Genomic DNA, 18173 nt, shown 5'->3' on the forward strand with positions numbered 1-18173 from the left:
TCTGACTGGCAATGAGATTCTGGAATATTCCATGGGCCTTTCTTCAAAGAAGGGATGCGCTTTTGGCTTAAGTTTGCTTTTTGGTAGGCAGGGGCACATTTCCTTGATCCTGTAAGTCAGTTCCTCTTGATATACTATTGGTATTTAGGTGCTATGTCCATTTTACCTAATGTTCCCGCACATGTTACAAATATGTCTACTCCCAGCCTGTGTGGTAATGTTTAAAAATAAATTGTATTGTCACACAAAAATGCAACAGGCATCTGTTATTTCTAGCTTCTGACTGATGCTGTGTGACATCCTTATGAGTGATGATTGCGATTGAAGTTTGGGAGGGCAGCAATTTCACAGATTGTACCACGACATTGGAATAGCCCAATGTGTTTCTCTATTGTGCAGGTGGAGTGAATACACACTTACAATGCACTCAGCCATGGAGAAGTCACTCTTACAGCACACTGTAGGTACAACACTACATGTACTACAATCCTACAGGAGTGCTATGACCCATTACAGTAGGCAACACAGCAATAAAATGGCCATCTTATCAAGTGTTTTAGTCTTGTAATAAAACTTAAGATCTAATTTTTTGTCTCAAATAGAAAATATTAGCATTATGTTAAGGTTTGCTTGACAAGTGAAATTATCTTACCCCATTGGCAAATCTTGTAATGCGACAAACTGTCTTCCCCCTTTGGCAATATTTTTTTGTTAATATAATATAAATCATGCATTACAGTAAGTCTCAATATAAGACTGTTTTTGCAGGGAAGTCTCTTAAACATGCTATAGCTATTTCTCCTAGTAATATCCCATGAGCCCTGTGGACACCAGAGAGTTCAATCCCTGGCCACTCCCTCTCCCTCATGTGACAGTACTTTTCACCCTTTAGCCAGGGAAGGGAAGGGAGATTCACAAGGCTCTGCTGGTGGTTCTGTGTGTGGTTCTGACCTCATTTACCCTGAGTGGCTCAAACAAAGCTGTCAGGAGTGATGAATTTGAGGAGACACCAGGAATTGTTCTTCTTACTTTGTAGTGATAAGATTTTATGTCTTCCTGGCAGCTTAGACAGATTCCTGCTCCTACAACCCCCCCCCCCCCCCCCAAACCATACACACACACTCAAACACACACACACAAACACATGCACACACACCATTCTCTTCAGCACTTGGCTCATTACCTAGGTATATAGACTTGCAAAGATGGTTAGTTTGGATGTCTGCCGTTAACGTATTTCACACCGGAAAACACAAAAATCTTGCATTGAAAGGCTCATCATTTTCAGCATGTGCCAGGTAACTGTGAGCATGCTATGAGTGACATTACTGTGGTGGACCAGATCTGCTACTTCCTGCCATCAGGAGCGCTGAGCTAAAATACGGAATACCACCGAAGAAGAAGGCTCTGCCCTGACTGCTCCGTGACAGTGCCTTCCTGGGTACAGTCCCAAGATGCACTGCTGGTACAATTTAATGAATAGGTTCGTAAAAGCAAACAGTTTAATTATATTCTAGTTCTCAGACTGTTAATAGGGTGGTGTGGGGTTCAATTGAATGTGATTTCTGGTGTTAATTATGTGCAAATTAGCTTGTTGAAATTGTATTTTACTGCCCTTTGATAAAATTACAGCTAGAGGCAATGTGGTGATAGACAGACAAATGCCATGCAAGAATTATCATAAACTATTAGCTTGTGTCCAAAGGATTTTTATGTTAATCGCTTAGTACTTAAGTACCCTGCAATTAATCTATCATGGGAGCTGCCTCCCAGCTAGATTCGTACATTGAAGCGCCCAGATAAAAAATAAAAAAACTGTTTAACTATTCACATGAAAACCATAGAAAGACTGGTTTTCCTCCAAAGATTTACAGTACAGCAAGTCATTGTATCTGTGTTATCAAATCAGAGATACGGATTATGCTATCTCTCTTGTAGCTAGGTAGCATTTATTTCTCTGAATACCCACTCTATTGTTTTGCTCTAAATTGATAAGCTATAGGAAGAGACGTAGTTCTTATCAATGGGAGCACTGATGCAAAACTAGTTGCATGATGTGAATAAAAAAAGGTAGACACTGCTTATGACAAGGGCTGTGAGCTTGGGGTTCTATTTTGCACATTATATTTTGCATGTGAGCACAGGTAGGCCCTCTTGCACACATTGTGCACTTGGTACAAATTGTAAATATGCACTGAAAGGGGTATCTAAATGCTCAAATCTTTGAGAGCCATGGTAGTTAGTCTGCTAGTTTGTGGTATGTTCTCTCAAACAATTTAAGTACTTGATTGTCAAAAGACTCAAGCAGACAAGATGAAATGACACATATGTGTGTGTGTGTGTGTGTGTGTGTGTGTATGTATGAGTTTTTAATATTCATATTTCATGCATAAATTTTACACCTATTGCTCTGAATAAAATTACCATTTGGTAAGGGTGACTGGGCTACACTGAATCAGTACAGTACCACAGACACTGTTTTCTGCAGCAGGGCATTGTGGGTTTCATAACCATCACCCCAGATTCTCCTCAGGTCTCTAGATTATTCGCCTGATTTAAATAAAGTTGTAAATTGTATGATAATACCAGTCTGTGAGTGGATCGTAGCTCACTTATTTTAGTAATTACAGTAAATCTGAGGCTAAGTTTGAAAATGAAATGGTCTGTTGGTAGAAGAGCAAGTGAGATGGCACACGCAGGGCATGTAATGATCACTCTGAGGGTCCTAGACCTGGGATCATCAAATCACGATCCTTGAGGTTTCCGCTGGTTTTTCCACCCTCCCTTTAGCTGGGAGTCAGGTGTGAGTCTGGCCAATCAGTAGTACTTACTATTCAGTTAATTACCTGGGAGAAAAGAAAATCAGGGCTGGATTTGGATTTGAGGGGCAGATTTGATGATTCCTAGATCCAGTCACATGAGGTATATCCGTGAGTTAGAAGGGTATATTGAATCCATTGTAATTGGACAGCCTTTTTTTTTTCTTGCATAGCTAAAGCCCCTGCATGTACCTCTGCACAATGCATCCTATTTGGTAAAGCTCTCCGTACAGTTTCTGCCAAAGATTAGTTCTACTCCGAGGGTCTGCCAGGAGCAGGGTTGAGGTTCCTGGCCTGATTTATGCACTGTGGAACGGAAGAGACGCCAAGTATTATGTTTACAGACCGAACCCGGGAGGTGCCCTCGACTCCTGCCTAGAAGACGAGGCACGGCTGGGTGAAAGGTTCCCGCTTTCCTGCCAGAGCACTCCGCAAGATTGCTTTGTAGTGCAAATAACGTGACTTGCAAAAACACTGTGTCCAAATAGGAAAATAAGGCCTTTTTCCGAGTTTGTGCTTCTCGGTGTAAATAATGTAAGGGCCTCTCTGTGTGGAAGTCAGCTTTGGCAGGGCCCAAAGTTTGATGAACACTCTGCCTCCACACCGAATTCCTGCGTGGCAGGCCCCTTAACTTATAGTGCAAGATTACAAAGCTACTGATATAATATATTAGTTTGATGGACGGAATTATACCCTGTGTTTCCTGCCTTTCCCTGTGACGCACACTAGCTTAGCGCTGCTTGACAGGTACTGTGATTTAGCACCGGGCCGGGGAACCGGGGGGGGGGCGAGGAGGAACAGAAAACATTCACAGTCAGGGGCCGACACTGGCCCTCAGCCTAGTTTATAAAACCAGCCTTAATTCACCACGAATGTGTCACCATTAAAAGCTGGAGAAGAAGGATCACAGACAATAAATACTCGATAATTTATTAGCTAACAACAAAGCGCCTCAACCGCGCCTTGACGGGTTTGTTTGACACAATATTGTCACGGAGGGAAAAAAGGCAGAGTTTGACCAAAGATGTATTTTACACACAGAAAGAGACACATCAGCTCTTGGCTTGTCACAGGCTGAGATAAACAAAAACCCAAAGAGAGAAGAGAGAACTGGCAAGCCACAGCACGCTAATTTATCACACTGAGAGACAGATTAAAGAATACGCGAAGTAAAGCAAAGTTCTGCCGGCTTATCCAGGGGACGGGGGGCTGCGAGCGTTATAAATAATAAATCATGGCTGACTACGGAGAATGCTTTGTTTTGAAAGAAAACATATTCATTTAAAGTTAGCGCGCGCCGAGTGTGTCTGAAGCAGTGTTTATCGTGAGACTGAGGAGGCCAGTAAACGCACTTTCATTCACTGCCATGCTTTAGGTCGAAGAAATATCTCCTCGTTTTTTTTCACCATTTTGTTTTCCTTCTTGTTGTTTTTTTTCCAGGCCTGACTCAAGCAAATGCTTCGGCTGGTGACTTGATATGAGAGGCTTTGTAAAGGAGCACACAGCAAACTGTGAATTTTAGTTGGGCTGCTCAGATGAAGCTGGGTGTTATTATTTCAAGAAACACAAAACTGTGTTCCGAGGAACCCTGAAATATATTCATGTATTTATTGTTTTTTTTTTTTGTTTTTTTTCATAGCAGCAGCATAGTTAGTTGCCAAGCTATATCTGCAGCTTCAGCTTTCAGACATTGACTATCTGCAAAAGGCCTTTCAAAAACCAGAACCAGCCATTTCAGGAACCCAATTCACACGACCATCACCACCCACAAAGAATTTAACATTTTAAAATAAAACAAAATGTATTAGCACCTCCCCCTTAGCAAATCTATGGGAAATTCCTGGTGGCACCACTGGCCAAACTGCTACCGTGAACCTTGTTCTGGCTGTGAAAAGGCCCCTCTGCCACTAGCAAATGCTAACTATAGGGAGTGCTAAAGGGGGCCTAAACAACAATCAATTCTTCAACCTAAAATCTATCCAGGTTGTATGAAGGTATGGCAGTTCTTATCCCAGCACGGGAATGCAAATTACTGCACACACTGACTACAGTGTCACTCATGTGGACGATGGTTAGCATCCCAATGATAAAGCACTTGTGAAGTCCGTAAGGAGCGGACCGTTCCTGGTCTCTGGAATAAAATAACTGCTGTGACGTGAATAATCAGCCACAGATGTCCTCTCTGGTCACTCTTCCTGGTGAGGTCAAGAAAAACGAATCTGTTTTTTGAGCTTCCTGTGTTTAGGAAGAGGTGGGAGTGGACAGCGGGTGACATCAGGAAACGCAGAAGTGGCCAATGCCCTTGTATCATAAGTTCACTGCGGGTTCATCGTTGGCTTCTTCCAGGTATAATTATGTTTATGTTGAAAAGGAAAAAATAAAAATAAATCTTTTGGCTCGTCATGGCCGGCGGATTTGCTCTGTGATGAATGACTCCGGTTAGATAGATTATGTTTGGACACACATGAATAATTCATCCCAATATCTCCTTTAAACGTCCTCGCTTTTGTTCCAAATGGTAAAGGAGCTCTCCGTGCCTCAGACGATACTGATTCAGGAAGTAGAGTAAAGACCCGTTTTTTTTTTTTTACATTAATAAAACCTCATTTCTGCCCCAGCTGCCAATAGGCCTTTTTCACATAAATATTCTTTATGCAACGCTGTCATCAGGCAGTGTACCCTGGGACGTCTGTGTAGATATTGGCCTGTCTGCGAGTTTATGGCCAAGTTTAAAGTCATTCATTAAACCGGCCTGCAGTGTACTCGCTAACTGAAAAATTGCCTCTTGCTTCTATTTGGTTTGTAGATGTGATCACGGGGTAAATTTTTAACTTAATTAATTGGCCGTTTCTGTTGACAAGAAATTTATGCGGCAATAATTTGCGCGGAATAGCGGCCGAGCGTTGGAAATGAGATATCCATCAGAGCTTTGTGCCCCGCCAGCAGAGCTGCGGCTAACACCGAGGTATTTCAGCCTGTGACGAGCCTGCTGTTTGAGCAGTCAGGATTATATATACCCATGGTGCATTGCCTGCCCAGGAGCCGTTCATGGAGGTCTATGATAACAAAGACTTGGTGATTTATAGCTTGCTGTGAAAGCAGAACTTGATGAGATTAAACAATTTCATAGCACAAGTGTTTCTGGGCCCCTGATTTGTGGTCGGGAGACGACAGTAAATCATGTTTATATATCTGAAAGCATGCTCAGCAAAGAGCCGCAATTACACTTTAAGACAGTTACTCTTTATTTAATTTTTATCCGGGGGTTCGTATCTCACTCTGCGTGGCTGTTGTCCAGGCGCTCACCTTCATAAGTCCTTTCCCATCAAAAAGACACAAAGCCGGGCGGCGCGAGATTCCCCGCTATCTTTTCTCCGCAGCCCAATGAGAGGATGCCAGCAGCGCTGAACGCTAGCTGGACCTAGGCTGGAGCACCTCCACGCTGTTAGCGTCATGTCAGTGGGCCTGTTTATCCCATTTCTGCCATTTCACCGTGCGTGGTGTAGTCGGTGTGTTATGCACAGAGGTCACGTTAATGATGTTCTTTGAGTTTTCACGCAGAAAACAAATAGCATATGTGTGCTGCATTCTTAAAATGCAGGTGAATTAATAGGAACATTAAATTCAGTGCGGAGTTGGAAAATAGAAGAGTCTGCACTCATTTTTAAGTCTTGCAGTGGATTTGTACTGTTCTGTATACAATCAGCTGGGGAATAATGGATGGGTTGAGGGCGAAAATACAAAAAAAACACACAAAATACGGTATATCTACAGAACAACAAACAGCAGCAACAATGTCCAGTGAGTGACATTTCAAATTGCAAGCTTTTTGGCTTTCACGGTGAGCACACAAACAAAACAAGTACACCCTATGAGATGAAAGCTGGACATTCAGGGCCTGCCAGGGGGTACTTATTATTATAATGTAATGCATTCGATGCCTGTACAACAGTAAGCTATACCTACAGTATCTTATCAAGGATACCTGGCAACTATACCTTATACCTTCACTAACGATCCAAAATGATGGTCCTACATCTCTGCCAGCACCCTTAATCCCTTGTGCAAGCTATAATATAATATGGCTAAATAATACTGTGAATGCATATTACAATAACTATGTGAATAATGCAAACTAGAATTTGAATGATCCAAAAGGTACAGACCGTTAGGTTGCATAGCTTTCATTCTTGGCCGCTGCTATCCCGTATTTATATTGTCAGTTTGTTCATAATTTAGGTGGCTTGTATATGGCTTGTATTTTGAAAATGCAGATTTCTGGAAGCTAGTATGACCTCTGGTGTAGTTTCCAGTCTTAAACATAAAAAAGCATTGATGATAACTATGTAGGCCTACCTTGGAAAATCGTAGTAGCCTGTAAACAGGTGCACCATACCAGGAATGGTATTGTTAACACTATACAGTACGGTTACATGAATTGGCATTAACTAATGTTGTTAACCAACTACTAGAAGGTTAATATGTACAGCCTTGTTTATGAATTTATAAATCATTAATTAATGTTAACAACTGCATTAATGTGGTTGATTGGTTAACTAATTATAAGTTTATCCTGTGGTTGGCCCCATGTATAAATATTAATGTGACTAATACATTAGTAGTTATGGAATACATTACTTAACAGAAATGTAATTTCATGAATAATTAATGTATTTAATTAATGAATTAATGTACGTCATTAATTTTTGTTAATAACAGCATTAGTTAATTAGTTAATGTCAAATCATTAACCTTATTGTGAGGTGTGAACACTGCATTTCAATAGCTTTCCATTTTCCAGTTTTTATTTTTTGTGTGTGTGGCTGAAGAGTGTGAACTGGATGTGCAAACAAGGCAGGAATATTTCTTACTGGTGCTCTTCTGCTCGTCCTTATTTTGTTGGCAAATGCAAGCGTTTCATTTCTGCCAAAATCCTGACTCTGTGGAACAGGACCGTCGGTTGTTTAAGTCTTGCACATTATCAGCTCTCCGCTGCGTGCTGTTTAAAGAGTACCAGGCTTTGTTATGCGACTAAATAAACCACACACCGAGTGCCTGATTTGTCACCCTGCTGTTCTTTTTCCAAACATTGTACACGTTTTCCAGAAAGTGTACCATTAATTACACAATTTTCCTAGATGTGGTTGATGGTTTATTATTGCATGGTAAGCTAGGAAGACGTGACCATGGTGCCTTTTGAAGTATCGTGATACAGTTTCACTTCATGGGAGTATCTTTGAAACAAAAAAATACAAATTATTTCTGAAGAATGTTTCAGTCATTTAACATAGTCTGAAATATTATTATATTTCATTATTATATATAACGCTACTGAATAACTATGAAATATATGCTTATTTGAATCATATTTGTGTGTTTGTGTGTGTGTGTATGTGTGTGTGCGCGTGCACGTGTGCACTGTATTTGCTTGTGTATGTTTATGTCAGCCCACACATGCTCTGACTGCACTCAGAAATCTCATTATTTAGACACGTCTCCTTTTTTCATGCACTGAGTCACAATTAGTTTTGGACACTGCTGTGATCTGTCCTGACGGAAGCTGACGGAGAACGAACCAGCTCTCACAAGGGGGCGCAGTCAAATGTGCACGTCAGGGGGCGAGACTCTGAGCTCAGCCCGGCTAAGTAACCTTCACATTTCATTCCTGTGAGGAACTCATTTCCTTTAAGTTAACACATCGCTTCAGAACCTGTTTCTCTTTTTTGTCCTGTGGGTCTTCTTCAAATGCTTCTAATTGTGGAGGAAACACAGAAGACGGTGTGGTGTGACAGCCCTGCTCGGAGAATCTTCAATTATTAAACACATCCACTCACATGAATACGTTTCTGACGGTAGACGCAGCTTTCAATTTGATCAGCGGGCACACAAAATGTCACACATTTCAATATGTCTGAGCGTGTGCGTGTGCGTGTGCATGTATACATGTGCTTGTGTGTGCAAGCCTGCTTGCATGGGTGGTGTGTAGACTACAGAGATGTGTGGAGAAAAGGGGATTATATCAGGCCTTCCAGCACCTTCCTGCATTTTGGATACAGATATATTGAAGGACATACTCATATAATCACAAAGCGTTATTTTGAATGCATGGCAGTACTGTATTTATCTCAGCAGATAATGAGCACAAAAGGGTAACAAATAGGCTATTACAGATGTGAGACACATCTATTTAGAAAGCAAATAACCTCCCAGCATAGTATCACTCATAAAACAGCTGGACTGGCCAGGCCTGGTAGAAAATAGAGCCACCCCATCCCTGCACGAATACAGCACAATTTCCCGGGCCCATTGGAAGTCAGTTTTAGCATTCAAGTTGTCAAGCAACTTTTTTGGGTTGAGTAATAAAACGGTGACAGTAGCCGGATAAGAACCTTCGACGTGCGTTTGTTAAAAAGCCGAAATGACAAATTGAGGCGTGAGGTTTGTGCGGGACGCTGAGGCACGCAGGAATGGGAACCAGACACGCAGGTAGACGACAGCACTATACGACTGCACTATGCTAAACGGCTCCCGGCCGAGACGTACCTCCCTTGCTAAAATTAGAAACGCGTGCTTGCGCAAAATGGCCTAAACGGGAGGCGGCCGTGAAATCCGGTTCGGCCAAACGGGGCCACGCCGCTTTTTACAGCGCGGTCTCGTGCCCGGCTTTAAGTCGGACGGGTCGCCGACATGAGCCATTAGGTGCCCGCTTTGCGCGGCTGTTTCTCGTCTGACGCCGTGCCTGGCGCGGGCCGCCGAAGAGCCTTCAGCTCGCTTCACGCATGAGACGACCGGCGCTCGCGTGATGCCTTTACCGCACCAGCTCGCCGAAGTCGAGTCGGTAAATCATTAACCGCGAGCTGAGTGTTATTCCTGCTGAGCAAATAGCACACCGAAGTATCCTTTAACTCGGGGGAAACCATTACTTCAAATGTTCTTTTCACAGTCATTACCTAAGAAAACAGAATCCGTATATTTTTATGCGCACAACAGCTATTTAAAATACATTAGCGCTACCCATAAGAAGTACAATTATGTAGGTCAAAACCATAAAGCTCTCTCCTTGAGTCCAGTCCTTCCTGGGTGGGCTCCTTTTCTGCTGACTTCAGATTCAAATTTATTTGGACAGATTAAATTATACACATTCACCCGGTTTGCACCATATTTGCGGTTGCATTACTGCTTTTTAAATCTTGAAGTGGATGTTGAACTTACTGAAAGCTAGAAGAGGGGACTACAGCACTGTTAAATATCTCAAGTCTGTTTGCCATAGAAATGAAAATCATTTGAATTGAATTTATGAACATAGTGTGTACTTCAGATTTTACAATATGATATATTTTCCATCTAGGGTCAGTATGAATAACTGTCTTTGTATGATTTTTCTTTTTTGGGAGTTGTAAGTGAGACTAAACTAATCAAGTGCCACTTCTGACAATTTTTTAAGTTAAGCACAATTGCTTAGCAGTAAAAAAGCAGGCCCTAAAAAATATGAAAAATTTGAATCAGTTCCAGTTCATGAAAAACATACCATACCTCTACACAGTAAAGCAGATTTCAGGAAAATACTAGCTTTTCCAGATTTTCACTTTCCAAATGTTAAGTTTAAAATGTCTTTTGTAAAAGAGAGTTTTACTAAACAAACAAGCCGTCTCTTCGTGTGATGTACTTGCACTGTGGCATAGCTTCTCTCTGATTTCCGCTTCTGCATACTGCTCCTCCAGCTCCTGGGGCAAGTTATCACTGTGACGAGAAGCACAGTAAAAACAGCCGAAGAAAAAAAGTGTCAAGCCTGTGTGTTTTGTGCAATTAAACGCTGATCCAAACGTACAGCTTCTGTATGCTGTGTTTTCCTCTGAGCCTCCAAAGGGGGAGAGAAGGGGGGGGCGAGGAAAAAGTTTTGTGCGCAAAGATGTTTTTGATACAGACCCGAAGTGAAAACATATCAAAAGAGATTTTTCTACATGTCTTTTGCAAGACCGAGAAATAAAATAGAAACAAAAACTAGAAATGGTGTCATGAGAAAACAAAAGCGAGAGCTTGTTTCTTCCAACAATGGCTTTGAGCTACGAAATCGCCCTGAATCCCAAACCTCCCATTACTGTCAGGCTCCGGGCCTCTTACTTTCCCTGTCTCCCTCTTACAGGGGAAAAAAAGGCCGTCTTCAGGGTCTGATAGGTCCTAGACTGACGCTTAGCAACAACATTCCTGTGCCCTAAGTAGCACTAAGCCCCTGGCTGAACTCTTTGATGTGGCTGTCAGGGCAGATTTAGTTCATTTTAGCACTTTGTCTACTTGTCCAGATGTAGAGCGGGATGGAAAAGCGCTAGTGTTTACACTTTTGTCCGGCTGTAATTAAATTGTACTTTTGATGAGGGAGACATGGGTGGGTGGGGGAGGGGGGTAGGGGCTGGATCGGCCACTTGTCAGCCAGGGCGTGTGATGTCACAGGAAACAGGAAGTGACATCGGTCAGGACTTTAGCTGATGAGCCACTGTCACCGTTTCTCACACAGGCGTGTTAGCATCTTTTGCTAACAAGAGAGAGAGAAAGACTCAGACAGAGACAGAGGGAGAGACAGAGAGAGAGAGGTGGAGATTGAGAGGGACAGAGAGAGAAAGACAGAGTGAGAGAGCGCAAGAGAGAGCAAGATAGAGCGAGAGAGAGCGAGAGTGTGAGAGAGAGAGCAGTTGATAAGGTCCTGGTGAGATTGATGCTCCAGGATGTGGGCTCATGGTTCATGGTGGTGTTTCACAGAGAAATGATTCTGCCACAGTTCTGGTCCCGTGGGGAGCCTCTCCCCTGTGCTCCAGACCCAGTGCTGTAGATCTCTCCTCCCTGATCCTGTAAATTCTGCTTCCGGCATTATCATAACCTGCAGCCATAACTCACCATGTGTAAAGACAATAATAATCTCCACACCCAGCGTATGCTGGGCGGGAAATTTAAATAATTCTGTGTATAATGAGCGGTCTCCCCAGGACACTTACATAGGCAACACTGTAGCACCCCCACCTGCCCGGAGTGGGAACTAGCGGCAACACACACACACACACACACACACACACACACACATACACTCACCCCCACCTGCCCGGAGTGGGGACTGGCAGCGATAGCGGTAATCAACACCCCCCACACACGCGCACACACATATACACTCACCCCCACCCGCTGACAACGTCAAGCCTGTTAGATGCCCCTTAGTCCTGTTAATCAGTCTCCCCATTAACCCTTGGAGCTTCTGTGTGTTATGTGTTATGAAGGTAATATTGTCGGGGCGGGAGACGGAGGACTATAAACCAATGACCGAGCATCTAGACTCAGCTCTGCACGTACATGCTAAACGTCTGTAGGAATCAGCACTGTGCTTGTACACAGTTTGCCGTCTCTCATCTGTGAATAATTTAGGTTAAGCGATCGATATTTCATCTCATTTAAAATTGATTAAAACAAAGCACACACAAAGAGGAGAACAGTTTACTCTGTCACAGAAAGTATTCTGCATGGCAGAATTGTATGATTTGTATGTCAATCTTTTGTCTTTTTTATTAAATGTACCCGTTTACTCATTTATTTGGCTATTTTTACTTATATTGTATGTTCAACTCAATAAAGGGCGGGGACGTTTATGTTGGAAGATGTTATAGATCAGGTAAGCCCTCGCTAAACGATTAGTGCTTTCTTTGGGATTTTCTTGTATGTGAACAATTTATATTATTGATTTTTGGATTTTACAACCCTACATATGGAACTATCCACCAAACCAACATGCAGGGTAGCTGGAAATTTTAGCCAATTTGGCAATGATTACTTGGACCCATCAGAACCAGGCTGACGCAGTTTGGGTTGACGCACACACACCACACTGTTTATGACTAAGGCCCTATTTGCCCTACATGATGAATTCCTTCACATCGGAGCTCCTAATCTGTGGAAGGATCTGTAAGTGCTGGGCGGCCAAGTGAAAAATCAGGGGAAGGGAATTAAAATTTTGGTGTGTCAGAGTGGTGAATCCACCATGGAGGAACAGCCAGTTCTATCTGAGTCCTCATCTGGAGTCACTGGCTCCAGAACAGTGCTGATTACACAAGTATAACATTAATCATTTTCCTTCAGAAAAGATGATTCTCACGTCTGAAACAAAGCTTGGTCTTTAAACTAGCCTACTTTGATGTGACTCACACTTGCTTTGATTGCCAACCTGCCATTTATTCCTGGGCCTTTTTTTTTTTTCTGTCGTCCTAATACCTTTAAACGTCTTATGAAAACAAGCATTTGAAAACTAAGAGCGGAGAAAGCGTTGAGAGAACATAAAGAGGAGTTGTACTTGTCGGAGTTTAAAGGAGGCGTGTGGGTGAGTCCCGGGGAGAGGGGGGGCTCTTAGCTCCACACCGTGGCTCTGAAATGAATCAATTCAAACCCTGCAGCGACCCTCTCCTTTTGATTATGTTTGCGGAAAATCTTAAGGGTGCTGATCAAAGCCCAGCTTTGTCCGCCGGGCCTCAGAGAAACAGAGCCCATAACAGCTGGGATTTAAATTGTGTTTCCACCCCCCCCCCCGCCCTGCTCCCAGTGCTTTGTTTCTTTCTCTCTCCTTCCCTCTCTCTCTCTCACTCTCTTCCCTCTCTTTCTCTTTCTCGGACTTTGTTTCTCCCCTGTCCCCCTTAATCGACGGGCCGCTGTCTCGGAGGCGGGACGGGTCATTGGTTCGAGTGAAAGAGAGGGAGGAAATGGGAGCGGCCGTAGATTAATCTTCCGCGGGAGAAATTGTTTGATCAGCAGACAGGAGTGGGTCTCTCAGGCTGACAGCGGGCCGCTTTCTGAACGCTGTGTGATCGTGTGATTGACTTCCCTGCGCCCAGCGGTGGCGGGGGGGTCGCTAGGGCCCGGGGCCCCCCCCTGGCCGTGGGTGGCAGCGTTAATAACGTGGCAACTGGAAAGATTAATTGTGGACAAGCAGTGGGATTACCGAGGGCTTTGTGGGCCCGTGAGGGGCTTCAGGAGGGAGGCCTGTGATCTGTCAGGCCCGGAGGAAATTAGGCAGGACAGAGGGCAGCTGATATGGTGTTTAGGACATTAAAGCCAAAATGCGCAGTGGATATTGGAATGAGTGACAAGGAAACGTGCTGACATCATCAGAAGGCAACATTTCTGTGACACGACCACCTGTGCTACCAGTTGGGAGTTTGTAATCTTTCATTTATGTAGTCTCAACATTACTTGTGCTAAGTAAAGCCCCAGCTGATACCTCACTCCACAAATGTTTTTAAAATAGCAAACAAGAGTTTTTCGTTTGACTTTTATGTGTCATACATTTGAAAGACAACAGTGGTGATAAAACACCTGGGAAAAACTGGCTTTGAATGAAACTCCCAGCACTGTCATGCACTGTTCTAATGTGGTTCACTTTGTTGCAGCTTGCAAAATCAGGATATGGTTTGAGGTCTGTGAAATTTCAGTCAATTCATCTGACATTATTTGTTGCCTTCTAAAATTAATTTCCTTGGACATTGTTCAATTCAAATCAAAATGTATTTGTATAGTGCAAACAGGTGTTACAACACACTTCAACAATGCTTAAACCCTGGCCTAAGCCCCCACAAGGGCAACTCCCTGAAGGCAGAAACCGTGGAGGGCCCAGACTGAAGGGGATGCCATCCTCCGGCTTGTTCTTTGATGTTATGTTCACCGATGAAGAGTATTTTTTAACTTCCTGCATCTCCATCTGCATTCACCACTTCATTCATCATAACCATAGAATAAAAATGCAACGCGAACCCCTCAGTGGTACATATTTTTCACTTTAGTCACCGACGGAAATGAAAAACTCGAGAATTCTCCCCAGCTGAAGTGGAAAAGGACTTTGCAAAGGCATCAGATATCAACGCTCCACAATCAACTGCTGACTCACAGCATTCGCGGTGTAAAATGAGGTCTCGGGAAAGAACCGCATAAAACTTTGAGCGGTTGGAGCCTGTCAGAGAGGTCTTTTCTGTTCAAAGTGCTGGTTCTTTCTGTAATCTCACAGCTAATTATGCTGATGAATTTATTTTCATAGACTCTGGTGAGGAGGTTGTTGTAGGAGGGTGTTTCAGAGCAGGGTTTTCATGCCCCCTGTAGGAGGTGAAGTGCATAGCAGCTCTCCTGTGGCATTGAGCAGCTCTCCTGTGGCATTGAGCTGCTCTTTAGGCTGGTCTTCCATTGACCTCTAATGCAGTTGAAGGCTGGCCCGGGGTGGGGTATAAGGATGACCAAAGGCCTAAATACAACAGGTCCTAAAACCTGGGCGAACAGCAAGGTGATGCTAAACCTGCCCTGACCCTCTGAGCCATCAAACTGCAACCGCTCACAACGTCCGGCCCTGCAGACGTATTTTTGACATATTTTTGGCACAAGCCCAGGCAGTCGTGGCATTGGAATTTCTCTCTGTGTGTCTCTCGCTTTCTGTCTTTCATTCTCTATCTCTCACTCCATCTCACTCTCTGTCTCTCACTCTTACTTTTACTCCCTCTCTGCCCTTTGCTGTCTATCTGTCGTGTGTGCATAATGTTACACAGGAGTATCTGTGTGTACACACATGGTGGTCTGTGTGCATGTGTGTGGAATTACTTATGTGTGTGTGCGTGTGTGTGTGTGTGTGTGTGTGTGTGTGTATAGCTATTTGTCTGTGTAGAATGTGTTTGTGTGTGTGTGCAGTAAATGTGACTGTGTGTATTTAGTATATTCCCACTGATCTGTCAGTATGTGCATTTCTGTTCTAGGACATACAAGGACTGTTTTCTTCCAGTATCCCAGTAGTATTAAACCATTTGTACTGTGATTGTATGTACTGTATACTGTATTTGGTTCTTATTTTTGCCTCAGAAAATGAACAGTTTGCATTGAAATACTGCGCATCTAATGATCCTGACTAAAGTGGTTAGACATTGCAGAGTAGTTGATGGGTCGTGGCACTTAGTGTAATAAATCGATGTAGCCAGCTTTAATACACTGATCTCATTCCCCTTATCCATCTGTTTTCACAAAACCAAACTTATTTGGAATCTAAATTAGACCTGTCTTGGTGCTGAGCCCCTTCTCCTGTAATTTGTGCAATATGATGAAAGTACATAATTAAAAACAGGCTTTGGCTTGCATTACTGTAATGTGACAGCACATAATGTGTCCTGGTGCTCTGCAGTTTTGTATACAATCATTTATACGCTCAACATTCAGGTTTGAAAACCTGTTACATTTTACTAATCACTCCCCTGATTTAGTTAAGGGTATAATCAGGTATTTAACTCGCAAATGGATTGTATAGTTTTGAGGAAGAAGGGTTTTAAAAGTAAACATTTTTAATAATATGTGACTGAAATAAAATTCAATTATTATTTTGAATATAAGTTCCATTTCCAGTCCTGCACTACATGAATAATCGCTATATTGTCCGCAGAAATGAACAGTACATGAAAAAGTATGTTCCTGCACTGTTGCAGTTCAGGTGAATGCAAATGCCTGTGAATATTCAGTGGCAGAAAGCCTTGTTTCATTGTGATTGTGTTCATTATGTATGCGTGTACTGTGGGATCATCAGAGCACCCAATCACTCAGGAGCTGAATGTTTTCCAGGTCTGCTTTCTCCTGAATATGGAGAGGGCAGACACCACTGGATCTTCAGCAGCAGTACAGGGGAACACCAAGTCTGGGGCTCTGTAGTCTGATTCATTCTGTCCTTATTACTAGTAGTTGTAGCAGTATTATATTACTTATTATTATTATAATTATTATTATTGATAATAATAATTATAATGAGAAATAATACATAATAATCATAATACTAAGTGAAAATGACTGTAAGTAGCTTTAGTTCCCTCATAAACTGCATGATTGCATGTATTTACAGTGTGTGCAAGTTTAAATAAATGCTTCATATGCTTTCTTTTAAGGATTCCGGTGACCCCAGAAACGATTCTGCTACCTTGCCATACACCCCATTGCCGCGAGGATCCAAAGATCCAAAAAACCATAAAGGTACTGTATGTTTCTTTTATTTATACTGTGTGTTAACGAGCTTGAATGATATGGATTTCCCCAGGCTGGATACTGATAGCAATGTTTAGGCGAGCAGGAAGCTCCCGATTTTTATTTTTCTGAAAAAGGTAGAAAATATCGGAGATCTCACACCAGATACTCTACTTGAGTGGTTCCAGATTCAACAAAATGTCATCCTCTGGTCCTAATGTTTTCTATTAGACACATTGATAATCAAAATGGTTTACTACTTACATGGCTGACTGTGACCAATTTTGTGCAATCAGCCTGCTGCTTAGGGCACATCATGGACATGAAGGCAAATGAGGCAGAGAATAAAACGTGCCGTTGTCCACATTGATCCCATTACAATACAGTATAATATTTGTTAAAAGTATGTTTATCTTGCATGTCTGAAATAGGTATGTCATTTACCCTGTGGTATTGGGGGGGGGGGGGGGTTGGAGTAGGCTTGTCCTGCATGGTGTGGGGGGGGGGGGGGGGGGGTTAGGTGAGAGTTAGGACTGCGGGAGCCAGGGAACCCTGATCTCACATTTGCACTTGTGACATTTGGATAGCAGACTACAGTTTGGCAGTAAACATCTCGTTTTATGATTTTTGGAAGGTTTTGAAAAATGCTGATGCAAGTGAATGACATGGTTTCTGTTATTTCCAGCTTGTTATTAAAAAGATATATAAATATCAACAATCCATCAGCATTTACTTGACTATTGCGCCATTCACAAACAGGCTATCTCATTGCATGGAAAGCATTGGTAGCTGGTCGTCAACAGGTTTATATTTCACTATTCTTGCTTGATATTTCTTGCTTGATGTACTATGAGATTACAAGCTGTAGATGACTTAATAAACTGTACTTATTGCATTAAATAAGCTGTGTCTGCCTAAAAAATTAGGCTTAGACATGACTTCATTGCTGCATATAGAGAACATCTCAGTGACAAAGACGAAAGATACTTAGGACATAAAATACAAAACACAACAGATTCATGAAGTGCCAGAGTTGTTCTGGTCCTGAACAAGTTTTCATGCACCTTATTCAAAACAGCACATTATGAGTGTGTGTGATACAGCGCTGTACTTAATCTTCCTTGGCTGGGAGAAAAAGTTATCTGGCACAAAACTAGTTCAAACTGGTCAATTATGACAATGAGAATGGTGGCTAGCTGTTGCTAGTTGATGATTCAATTAAATGCTAATTAAATCATCAACTAAATTAAGCATTGTTGATGCAAGAGTACAATGTCATACATTAAGTTGGATTAGAGGGGGCTTTCCTCATAAAGTCAGGATTATTGCATTGTTACAGTATATTGATCT

The 18173-nt window shown here is 42.5% G+C and overlaps 1 protein-coding gene across 1 annotated transcript in view; it reads left to right on the forward strand.

Annotated features, from left to right (window-relative positions):
- The window catches only part of lrmda (leucine rich melanocyte differentiation associated), a 235245-nt gene that overhangs the window by 190693 nt on the left and 26379 nt on the right, over positions 1-18173 (forward strand). The window contains exon 6 of the mRNA XM_061227412.1: positions 16748-16832. Within this exon, the coding sequence (XP_061083396.1) occupies positions 16748-16832 (85 nt within the window). The remainder of the gene's footprint in view (positions 1-16747; positions 16833-18173) is intronic.

This window comes from Conger conger, chromosome 18, assembly GCF_963514075.1.
Source record: "Conger conger chromosome 18, fConCon1.1, whole genome shotgun sequence".
NCBI classification, from domain to species: Eukaryota; Metazoa; Chordata; class Actinopteri; order Anguilliformes; family Congridae; genus Conger; species Conger conger.